General features: G+C 55.0%; 1 protein-coding gene across 7 annotated transcripts in view; it reads right to left on the bottom strand.

The window, feature by feature from the left end:
• Nucleotides 1-613: 613 nt before the first annotated feature.
• FDXR (ferredoxin reductase) overlaps nucleotides 614-11,637 on the bottom strand; it is an 11,246-nt gene continuing 222 nt past the window's right edge. The window contains exons 1-13 of one of the 7 annotated variants that reach the window (XM_026090538.1): nucleotides 10,868-10,977; nucleotides 10,389-10,781; nucleotides 10,183-10,312; nucleotides 8,739-8,834; nucleotides 7,240-7,362; nucleotides 6,495-6,608; nucleotides 5,863-5,964; nucleotides 4,381-4,488; nucleotides 4,060-4,144; nucleotides 3,068-3,270; nucleotides 2,636-2,807; nucleotides 1,977-2,150; nucleotides 614-1,261 (exon numbers count right to left, since the gene is read on the bottom strand). In XM_026090538.1, coding sequence (XP_025946323.1) covers nucleotides 1,131-1,261; nucleotides 1,977-2,150; nucleotides 2,636-2,807; nucleotides 3,068-3,270; nucleotides 4,060-4,144; nucleotides 4,381-4,488; nucleotides 5,863-5,964; nucleotides 6,495-6,608; nucleotides 7,240-7,362; nucleotides 8,739-8,834; nucleotides 10,183-10,312; nucleotides 10,389-10,402 — 1,452 coding nt within the window. In that variant the 5' untranslated portion in view covers nucleotides 10,403-10,781; nucleotides 10,868-10,977 and the 3' untranslated portion in view covers nucleotides 614-1,130. Of the gene's footprint in view, nucleotides 1,262-1,976; nucleotides 2,428-2,635; nucleotides 2,808-3,067; nucleotides 3,271-4,059; nucleotides 4,145-4,380; nucleotides 4,489-5,862; nucleotides 5,965-6,494; nucleotides 6,609-7,239; nucleotides 7,363-8,738; nucleotides 8,835-10,182; nucleotides 10,313-10,388; nucleotides 10,782-10,867; nucleotides 10,978-11,637 lie in introns of those variants that run through there. The other 6 variants (XM_026090535.1, XM_026090539.1, XM_026090540.1 and 3 more) reach the window with 6 other exon arrangements.

Genomic DNA, 11,637 nt, shown 5'->3' with positions numbered 1-11,637 from the left:
TCGTCACCATTTGCACAGGTCAGAGACGGGAGCCGTTCCAATCCCGTGGCGCTCGCTGAGCTCCCGAGGCGATTGCTGCGGCTCAGGGAGAGCGTGGGTGGCAGGACTGCGAGGGGAGGGGGCCACCCCGATGCTGCCCCTGCACTGTGGATAAAGAGGAGATTACAGCTCATGGCTTGTAATCTGGCTTAAAACCTGACACCATCACCACGGTCAATTTGGGCTAAGAGGAGCATTTAATAAGCTTCAAAACGCACAGGCCAAAAAAAGTGAATGAAGTGAAAGGGACTGAGGCGTCGCGTGCACAAGCCGGGGCTGGCAGGTAGCAGCRTACACAGGATCCTTCATGACCCGGAACAAAGCAATTACACGCTTCTTATCCCATTGCACCCCGCCAGCTAGGACCCAAGCTCTGCTCGGGTTTTGATCGTGGGAGGCAGAAAGCAAATTAATGCCCTCGTCTGTTTGTTTAGAGCTCGCAACAGGCAGAAAGCAAGCAGTCCCTCCCTGCACGAGGGGAGCTGGCTTGCCCCGGGACACGCTACGCGAGACACGGCACTCGCTGGCTGCTCCAAAGATTAAGACAGTCACAGACAAAGAAGCCAGACTCGAGTCGCAGGTCCAGTTTGGCTTTCCTGGAAGGGTTTATTTAAAAACAAATTATTATTAAAAAAAGTTTGCTCGGAGCCCAGGCATGAACAACAAGGCAAGGAAGCCACTTGGCTTGAGGCTTAAAGGGGAGACAGCAAGACACAAGAAAGTTTCACTATGCTGCTTGCCATGGGGAACATCTCTGGCCAAGACTCCTGCGACAAGCAAATCTCCCTTCACCTGCTCCAGCTAATAAGCTAATGCCCAAAGGACTCGAACGACAACAAGAATCGTCTCCAGGAGCTGGCTGCAGAGATGTGGGGCCAGCCAGCAGCCTCAGATGTTTTTACACACTCACTTTGGGAATCCAGAGTCCCTTGCAGCTTATTACCAGAGAGCCTCAAATGTCACGCACCTTCCCCGGACCGGCCATCAGTTCCAGGTGCCGGCCCTGCTGTCCCAGGCCCTGCCCGTAATCCACTGGCATTGCCCCAGGAGGGTACCRGGTGGATCAGTGCCACGTTCCCATCACTGGGGCTTTAGTGACCGATCAGCTGCAGCATCTCCTCAGGATCCACTATCTTCTCCCGGGGTTTGCCAGCAGCCTTTCCTCTTGCCACTTCGGCAGCATCTATCTTCTCCCAGTCCGAGAAGGAAACAGGACGGACACCTGGGGTGACGGTGAGAAACAGGAGGGAGACGTTAACCAAGAATGAGTTCAGCCTCACCTTCCTGTTAGCAGGGACCTCATGTGCAAAGCAAACCCTGACCTTTTCCGACATGGTGTCAGACTTCAGCATCACATAGGAATAGTAATTTTTACCACCACGAGGASAGAGATTGCGGTTTCGAGTCAAATCTGATTAGTCAGACCTTTGCAAGCCATAACAACAGCAAGTATAGTACCACCTTAGGGGACAAACACTTCCAGTTCACTGTTAAATCTCGGACACTTAAGAGGCAAACACACACTTTAATTGAATGCCTTTAAGCACAGCAACAGCAAATGACTCTCTTGGGCATTTTAATCTTTCCCCAAATTTGCCTGGAAGGATTGCTAAGAAAACCATTCAAGAGCAATAGCTTGCTCTCTACGCAGCTGACAGTGACATTTTACCCAAGGTCTGTGCTGCTTTTAACAGCCCTTCCCAGAAAGTGGTCATTAACCTTAGCAATGGCACTGATTTTGAACAAATTCAAGTCCCACCGCTCCCTGCGCTTTGGAGCAGTGACACGGCAGCACAACGCACTTCCTTGGTTCAGACTGCACTCCCAAAAGCAGCATGTGTGACTGGCTGACCCAGGATATCAAGATCCATGAGGAGTTTGGCTGCATCATACCTTTACGCTGGCTGCTATGGAAGCTCACACACACACTCACTGACCTCGGCTGCACAGGATGCTCCCCACGGCCTCAAAGCCTTCTCTGGAGGCAGACACGTCCAGCACACCCGCCTGGAGATCCTCTAGCACAGACTGGGCAGTGTCAAAGCTGTCGTTCATGGTGGTGATGATGACTCCTGTGGGTCCTCTCTTCACCCACCCGCTGCAGTACAGACCTGCGCAGGCACAGCGAGCAGCCAGGCTCAGTCCGACACGGGGCCACGAACCCTCCTGGCTCCAGGCTCCTGCCCTCTCCCAACCCTGGGTGCCACCTCAAGCCGTGGGCGGTGGAAGAATCCACCTCTTTGGTGGGGACTGAGTGTGGTCCTCTGATGGTGTTGACACAGGAATTTGTGTAACTTCAGACTAGCACTAAACAGCCATTCGGGCTGTATCATTTTAGTTTCAGACTCCAAGGCCTAGTAAAACAACCATGTYCTTCAGCGCTGTCTGCTGCAAAAATAGAAGTCATTAATGTGAGCTGGGAATGGGACAAGTCTTATAAAGTCTGACAGATGCAGCTCAGTTCCTCAGTTTCCACTGTCTGACACACATGACTGCCTGTATCTGTGTCCTTGGYGAACAGGATTTTTTGCCTCAAACCCCACAAACTGCCAGCTGTGCTCGACACGCATCCCACACCCCCCCCACGGATACAAACCTGGAGCACCCTCCACTCTGCCCGAGCTGTTGGGGATAATGCCGTGCTGAGGGTCGAAGGGTACAGCCGGGTCCAGGGGCAGGCTCCGGTAGCCAATGCTGCTGAGGACCAGTCCGCACTCAAGCTCCTCCAGGTCTCCAGTGGGGACAGCTTTGGCAGAGTCACCCGAGCCCTGCGAGAGGGAGAAAAAGGCTGCTGACTACCGGACAGTCAGTGGATGCAGAGCAGCAGTCTCCTCTGGTCCCCTTGGCCTCCTTGATCCCTGGGTATTTGCTAAAGGCCTTTCTGCAGCAGCAATGCAGAAGAGCTCCCTTTAGAAAGGCAAAGGCAGAGACTCCCAAAGGCTGCAGGGATGCAACAGTTTCCTGCCCGATCCCCCAGCCCTGCTTGGGCCAGGCCAGCACCGCAGAAGGGCCCCCCTCGAGCCCGTACCTCCAGCCGGGTCAGGGCCATGCGGACGCCCCTTGCCCGCCTCCCGTCGGCGGTGGGCAGCACCTCCTGGGGGCTGCGCTGGAACCTCAAGCCCCATTCCCGGGCGGCCGCTGCCACCTGCGCCGCCACCGTCTTCTCCCCTGGCTTCTCCGAGGCTGTTTTGATCATCAGCTCAGTCAGYCGCTTCCTGGGCCTGGGGGCATCTAGGAGCAAAGACACCTTCAGAACAGGAACCTCAGCAAAAGCCCCTTGGGAAACAGTGTGGAGCTGAGGCCATGTCAAGGCAGCTTTCACTCCTATGCGAGCGCCCATCTAGAGTTTGTCACACAGAGAGCAGTCYGACGCCTTTGAGATGACAAACAGCAAGTCAAAGCGACCAGGAGAGCTCCTGAGGCTTGAGGCCGGTGGGACACACAAATCAAAGCCTACAATTTTGCTGTCTTGCTAGTGCTCAGAGGCAGCAGCTTGTGGAGGAGAGCAAAGTCTCTGGACACCCCTGAACTCAGCCGTCTCTTTTTAGCTCTGCAGGACRCTCTTAAATCAACAGCCCTGGGATGTCCCCTGATAGGTTCCCCTACCCTTCCCCAGCCTCCTGCCCTCATCACTCAGAGCAATTACATCCCAAACAGCAAGGCAGCGTACAAACAGGGAGAAAGGGGCTGTCCTCTTGCCTTCCCGGTCTCCTTCCTATCATCCTGAGGACAAGCCACACCATGGCCAGCTGGCTCTCATGTGCCACACAAGACAAGAGTCTCTCTGATCTAGGAAATAAAGATGGGCAGGAGATTGCAAGAGCACCTAGGAACCAGAACCTCAGTCCAAGGAGGAAAGGGAAGTCATGCACTGGTTCTGTTGTTCTTCAGGAACTGGGTGGGAAGGAAAGCAAGGCTTCTGGGTTCATCCTGCACTTTTTGAGCATTTTCAGAACTCTCCTGGGTGCCTGTCTGTCAAGGTGAGTCCCTGTCCAGAGGAACACAGCACATTTCGCTCACCTTTAACAGCATTTCCGAGGCCTGCAAAATCAGCAGGGTCCAAGACAGGTCTGGCACCAGGCAAGTTTATCATCTCCCGCAGCTCCTGGGAATTGCGGGCAGGAAGACATTACATCCAGCGGAGAGAGGCTGTCCAACAGCACCGGGCTCCCCTCCCCCGGCAGCGCAGGCTAAGAGCCCGCAAGTGGGTACAGGAACTAGGACACCCAGGTTCACCCACCCATTGACAGACCGCCTCTCCCCACGGTGGAAGGGAAGCCTGGGGTTTARCATCAGGAACACAGCTGCCTCCAGCACCCCCAGCTCAAACACCAGCCTTACCTTGATGGTGAAAGCAACTTGGAGAGGTCCCCTCCTCCCAACCAGCCATACGCGCTTCACCTTGCTGCAGGCAAGAGCTGCCAAGGAGCTGTCAGTGATGTCAGTCTTCTGCAAGACACAGACGCACGACAGGAGAGTGGGACCAGGGCAGATCTGGAGGAAGCTGAGGAAAGGCACAGCCTCTGAAGGAGAAAATCAGCAGAAAACCAGGCTGTACATGCAGGGAGACCGGGGAGGAGGGAAAGCAAGTCGTCTTGCTTTGCACAGAGCTATTTGCGCAGCTATTCCCTTAACACTGAAAGTACTTTCCAAGGCCATAACACAGTAGAGGTAAGGAGTCAACACCCCATGAGATTGCCTCAAGGGGATCTTCCCCAGGCAGGTTTAATCTTGGGGCTAAAAGAGCAAAGACTTCCCCAGTGACCTTGGTTTTGGGGTGCCTGCAGTTGCTCTTGGGTGACTTCCAGTCTCAGGATATATACGCACTTGGGTGAAACCCACTAGGAACCACAGCTCAAATCACTGCCTGTCCACCCCAGGCAGCTCTGAGCACAAACMCAAGCATCACCAGTGCTCGACTGATGGTTCATATCTTGTATCAACCCCATGCTCCATTTCAATCATGTGCCTGTATCTAGATCACTTGAGGATCTTTCCCAGCAAAGTTAGGATGGGAGGGACACCAGGTAACCAGGATAAACCATCCCAGACCAATATCCTTAGTAGGAAACTGCCTGCATGCTCTGTCACTCATTTCCAGCACCATGTCCTTCACAGCACTGCTCCCCAGCTGGGTTTAACCATTTACACCTCTAAGAGGTTGGCAAAGTYTCCCTTTTAATTTTTTTAGTCATTCATTAGTCACCAAACGCTGTAATGAACCTCATGGCAGTTCTCCAGGAGGGAGAGCCTTGCTGCTAACATGTGGGGCAGCAGCAGTATGGAGCAGCTGGTGCCAATCAGCTCCCAGCCGTCCATAGGGGAGCACAGCAGCAAGAGAGGTCCACTAGCTTGGTCCTGCACTCAGCAACCAGCATGCCCAGTGCTACCAGCAAGAGCCAGGCTTCTGCCCTGAGCTACAGCAGAAAAAAATCCCAATAGGAGAAGCTTCTAGTCTGGTAATGGAAGAAGCTGAGCATCTTCTCCTTTGTTTTTCACAGGAAAGGAGGGGATAAAGCTCCCTTGCAAACCATTTGGGATACCAGCACCCCAGTTTGGATACAAGCACCCAAGAAGCCAGCGATCCACAGAGCTCTGCAGTGTTACCACTGGCTGGCCAGGCCACAGACTCAGTTTATACCTTACAGACTGTGGGGCAATATCTTTCCCTGGTGAAAGAGCTCAGAGACAAGGAGGGTCCAGAAAATCCATGATCAGTACAAGTAGCTCTCTCAGAGACCTGGCTGAGATCAGTGACCTGGTGGGGAACAAATCTGGGCCACACTCTGCCTTCACAGCCTGGAGCATCCCCCTGTGACTTACCCTGAGGAGATCCAGTGGGGACAGCAGAATCCGGGCAACATCCAGTGCCACATTGCCGTGGCCCAGAATCAGCGCCGTCTCACAGCTCAGATCAGGCTTCAGCTGCRGGGAGAGAAAGGCCCAATCATGAGCGAATTCACCAGGCTTCCAGGATGTCTGTCCCCTCAGACGCGCTTCCACCACTCAAATTCCCTCTGGGCTCCCTTTTCACCAAATGGAGGCRATGCAGATGGGGTAACTCCACACTGGCCTCCTCCCAGAGCAGACACAGCAGCACAGCTGCTCATGGGCACCCCTGCCATTTCCCTGTCCCCCTCCGTCTGAGATGGCATCTCTGGGAGCAGTGGCTATTTTGGCAGGGCCAGCCAAAAAACCTCCTCAGGCCAAAGCAGAGCGTTCCCCTGGTTCCCATCTGGCCTGGCCAAAGGTGCTGTCAACCTACAGAGCCAGCTAATCCGCTCTCACTGACGTGCAAATTGTTCACATTTCTATCATCTAAGAAGGTTTTAACGTGGTGCCTGCTAATCTTTTCCAATTGCAGGCCTTTCAGGCAGGACTTAATCTGGAGCTGGATGCCTGCATCTGGATGCAGGTCAGGAGAGGAAGGCAGGGAAACAAACTGCTGTACTCACATCTTGGTTCTCAGGCAGCCCGTTGTACCAGCCCACAAACGCTCGGGCCGAATAAACCCCAGAGAGATTCTCCCCTGGGATCCCCAGGACCCGGTTATCTTCGGCACCGTAACTCTGGGGAGAAAACAGGCACAGTCAGAGGGGCCACTGTGTGCAGCATTTCACCCCATATCATAAATGTCTCCCTCCAGCTGCCTTTCCACTGCCAGGACACTCCACAGCTGCCAACCCTTGCCCAAGGGTCTGGACACTCAACTGAGTGGATAAATATAGCCCAAGCACAGGGGTTTCACCCATCCCCTCAGACACTGCTCCAGGTACTAAGCCCAGCACCAAACCTGCCCTCCCCAGGCCTAGGCAGAACGTGACAAGCCCAGAACAGCACTTAGGGCTCAAGAGATGGCAACAAATTCACATCAGGCAGATATTGGCCATTAGAGGGAACAGGTTCCTCAGCAACTGTTCCTTACTCCGGGGTTTGAGACCTGCATTTGACGTTCTGCTCTAACACGTGCTCCCTGYGAGGCTTTGGACATGTCTCCTAGCACTTCAGGGCTGTGAAGCTGTCCCAAAACTGGGGGGAGGCTGAGTTTACCACAATAATAAGGCACCCAGAAACACCTCACCCAAACAAACCCTCTTCTCAAGATCCCAGTGGGAATATCCCAACAGACCCTGCCCGCAACCTCCACAAAACCAGGGCAGCCCTTGCTTCGACGCCTCCCAGCGAGGTGTTGTTACCCACCAGCACCACAGCATGGTAGGCCTGCTGCAGCTCTCCCACCGTGACGTCCCTGCCCACTGTGACGTTCCCGTAGTAGGCGCAGCGGTCCGAGCGTGCCGTGTGCGTGAACGTGTTGATTACATTCTGCCAAGATCAAACAAGCACCAGAAGGTTACATTCAAACACAGCCAGGAGCCAAGGTCTGCTAGTGACAGGAGGTCCCCGTTCCCTTTCCTCCCCAGCCTTGAAACCCTTTCTCTCTCAGTTATTCTGAGACTCTTATCTAAGAATGGCCACAGATAATTCACTGTGAGATAAATACAGCTGTGACTTGGCACTGTTTCCCCCACCCTTGTAGAAAGGAAGATCCATTTTTTGCACCCCCTCGGAAAGGATGGGAAGCTTTTAGTATTTTTAGCCCCTCTAAGTAAACACTGCTGTGGGAGAAAACTCCTACCCAAAGGTGAAGCTTGCAACACAGCCCTGCCAAACAACCCTTTCCATCAAGGCTGCTGCCTGCCAGATCCTCCCGCCAGCCTCTTGTGTCAAACCTTCCTAGAAACCCTCTTCATCAAGAGGGGACATAAGGCAGGGCAGCATCCAAACCTTTTCTTCTGAACAAATGGGGATATTCAGCAAAATTCCCTTCTTCCCTTGAAGGTCCAATGACGCTATGTCTGGTAACAGGACAGACACCACCATATTGCAGGAAATTGCCCCAAACCCACACATATACCATATGTCTACACCACTACTCCTTGCCTTTCAAATCAAATGGATGCAGGCATTTCGGTCTGACTATCTGAGTGGATTATAGGGGGAATTGTCAGGGAATATTGCTGTCTCTGGGTCTCCTGTATCCTTCTACTGCAATCACCTCCACCCCAGATCAGACACAGCAGCTACTGCTGTGCACAACTCATGCCCCTTTTGCAATGCAAAGGRAAACAGGTTGACTGCAGTATCTCTTTGGTTTAACCTCTCCTTGCCTGGGCATGCACACACAGCCCAACTGCCTCACCCCTAAAAGCAAAACTGCATATTCCCAATCACCCAAAATGGGTCCAGGCTGAGCTCTGGCAGGCAACTGCACTCCCAGACTAGGGCACAGCACGAGACGCAGAGTCTGCCCTGATGCCACGGCAGCTGCAGGAGAGCAGACAATACCCTGTTGGCTTAAAGTTTCCTGGTACAAAGAAAACCCATCAGCACCTCTTGTTCTAAGCCAGTCCRAACATGCCGTGAATTTATCCCAGAGCAGTGCTTCCCATCACGCAGCCCCTGTGTTTTGACCTGGCATTCGAGCCCTAAAGCCAGATGTCTCATATCGCCAGGCCGTGGCCTTGCTGGGTCTCAGAGGGGACAAGGAGGAGAATGGAACATCGTAGGACCACTGCAGTGTGATAGCCCCAGGCCAAAACTAGCTGTGAGGCACCATGAAGGACACTGACTACCTGGCCTGCACCTACAGCCATCATGATGGTAAATGCCATGGGTGAGGGAAGGAAGCCAGCACTAACCTTTACTTCAGGGTGGTCTGGTGCCACGCCAAAACGGACGAGCCCAAAGGGAACAGGCAGCTTCTCATAGATATCCACTCGTGCCAGGTCATGGTGCTAAAGGAGAAAGAAGTCAGAGTTAAGGAACAAGGACAGAAAGGCCACATGAGCCTAGCAGCTCTCAGGAGGGACACACATCGCTCGCCTGCTGCTGGGGCAGGAGGGAGGGGTGCGCCAAGAGCCTATAGCCAGAAACATGGGAAGGCAAGGCAAAACACAGCCTGTTCCAGACTCTGCACAGCTCTGTGATGCATGAGACGATGCTGTACCTGCTTCTGCCACCTTGGATCCATCGCTTCACGAGGTGCAACAGAACAGACGTGATCCCAACCATCGCCAAGCCAAGGATGCCTTGAGGGGGGGGGGCTCTGTCCTCTTACCCATCCCACAGCCCCTCTTCCACACTAACCCTCTTCAACACTAACCTCACGGCTAGATACAGCCAGTCTGTAATTGCCAGTCTACCCAGCTGGCTCCATCTGGTCCCCGGGATCACGGGAAGCCCCATGTGCTGGATGTGAAGTACCAGGCGCAGCACCCTCGGTGCTGGGAGGACCCACCAGGCTGTTTGCCAGCCCCCAGCAGCCGTTCCCCCAGCCCACAGCCTGAGATCCCACTGAGTTGAGTCACCTCAGGGATGGAGCCAGTGGGGATTTTAGGCAAATGCTTTGCTGCGAGTGTTTTTTTATCTTGTATTTTGAGTCAGCCTCTTCCCAGAGATTAAGTAGCCCTGAAATTTGTCCCTGAGGCTTAGTAACAGCTATTTTCCAACACATTCCAGAGACAATACAGCACAGTTTAATAACTGGGTTAAGCTGCTGCATCTCTGGTCAGCACCAGCGGCTCAGTTCTGTGATCCAGTCTCATTTGCAGTCAGAGCTCTGATCACCCAGAGCACTAACATTTACAGTCACCAGGCAGATGATCACCCGTCTGCCCTAGTTCAAGTGGAGGAGGAGTTAAGAAAGCAGTTCCTCTGCATTCCCTCTAATAAGCAGTTAATGTCACCCGCACTAGGGAACAACAGGTCCAAGCAACGCAGACACCTGCCGTTTTATTTGATTCTAGAAAAATCACTTAAGTCTTAACTCACAGCAATGCAGCCAGGCCAGGTTCTGGCCTGGATGACCCAGAGGCAGGGCAGGGCAGCGTGGGGGAAAGGAGGACACCTTCCCCAGGCCCTACAGCTAAAGCGGCCAGGACAACTCTGCAGGGATCAGGGTTGTTGCAAGCAGCCTCCCCAGCAACACAGACCTGGCTGGAGTGGGGACGGGAGCACATGAAACCTGTCCCCAAACCGGTGCCACTTACAGCCACGTAGCACAAAGTGCCTCCCTCACCCCACAGCAGGAAAGTCACAGCTCTCACCCAAACTCTCCCGTGCATCAAGTCAGAGCCCCAGTACCTTGAGGATGTGCTGAGCCGTGTAAAACCCTGCAGGTCCGCTGCCCACCACGCAGACACGAGGAGCCCGGGCCTGTGACGACAGCCACCGCTTGAAACCTGGACATGCAAAGGACAGAGACGACCTGATGCTGTGCAAATTGCTAACTCCCACGTCAGGCTGCCCCAGCAACAGCGCTCCCCTTCGACCCCTGCGGGAACACCGACCCGGACTGGCGCATCTTCCCACAGCAGCCATCGCACGCTCAGTCACGCTGCAGCCGCTCGGGATGGAGACGACGGCCTGTTTGTCGGTTCAGGCTAGGCACAGTCTAGCCCATCAATGAAGCAGTTTTTTTTTTTCCTCGAAATATATTTGAGGCAAAACACCTCGAGGTCAAAGCCGACAACTCCAGCTCTCTGCCAAGCCCACGACCTTGGCATTTACAGCTTGTAGGAGCAGATACCTCCCAGCTCTGCTTCTTTTGGCAAAAACAAGGCTTTTCCAGCAGAACATGCTTAGGGCAAAGCCCCCGACGGTTTCCTAGGCTCTCCCACGCTCCAACACTGGCTCTGCCTCCTCCGGCTGGATCCAGGCAGGCTGAGACACAGCCATTTCACCTGCTTATAGAAACTGTGCTGAAGGGGCTTTTAAGCACATCAGCCCTACGGCAAGAAGAGGGGCAAAAAAATCTCCCCACGCCAACCTAAGCAGCAGATTCACCCCTCTGCTTGCAGAGGAATGTGGGTGGGAGAGTCCTTCAGGCCGCAGACACAGCACCTCCACAGCTGAGCAGCAGTGTCTCGAGCCACCACCCTCCAGCTGCCCCACAGTAACCTGCCACCTGCACCTTCCTAATCCACGTAATCCGCAGAAATAGCGAAAAACCCCATTATTTGCATCAGACTGGGATTCCCACGTGGTCCCTTGCCGAGTCCCAGGGCAGGGGGCAGTTTCTTGTGCTGAGCCTGCTCTGGTCTCCCGGCTCCCCGCAGGCCACGGGGCGAAGGCAGGGCTGCGGCAGCACCTCCCGGTCCCCGGCAACGCCGGCAGCCCACGCGCGGACACCACATGCTTCCCAGCCTCGAAAGCGCCCCTCGCTCCCCAGGCCACACCAGCCCCTCGTGTTCATCCCCTGCCCCACGGCTTGGCCCCCCGCACCCTGTACCAAAGCCTTGACCCACAGCTCCCCAAACCGGGCTGCCAGGGACGCCCAGGGCCCCCGTCCCCCACGGGGCCGGTCCCCCGCACCCCCCCACGGGGCCAGCGCGGTGTCCCAGCCCCCAGCCCCCGTGGGGCCAGGCCTCGCAGCCCCTCTCCCCGCCCAGACACCCCTCAGCCCTTCCCCACCAGAGCACGGGGACCCCCGAGCCCTGTGCCCGCCGCCCCACAGCACGGGGGCCCCCCCGGGCCCGGTTGAGGGGGGGGGCAGCGGGACCCTCAGGGCCCTCGTCCCTGGCTCCTGCCCCAGAACAC

This window comes from Apteryx rowi, unplaced genomic scaffold (assembly GCF_003343035.1).
Source record: "Apteryx rowi isolate R43461 unplaced genomic scaffold, aptRow1 scaffold_86, whole genome shotgun sequence".
Lineage (NCBI taxonomy): Eukaryota > Metazoa > Chordata > Aves > Apterygiformes > Apterygidae > Apteryx > Apteryx rowi.
Note: the sequence above shows the minus strand (reverse complement) of the source record. Positions and strands in the feature narration are given on the sequence as shown.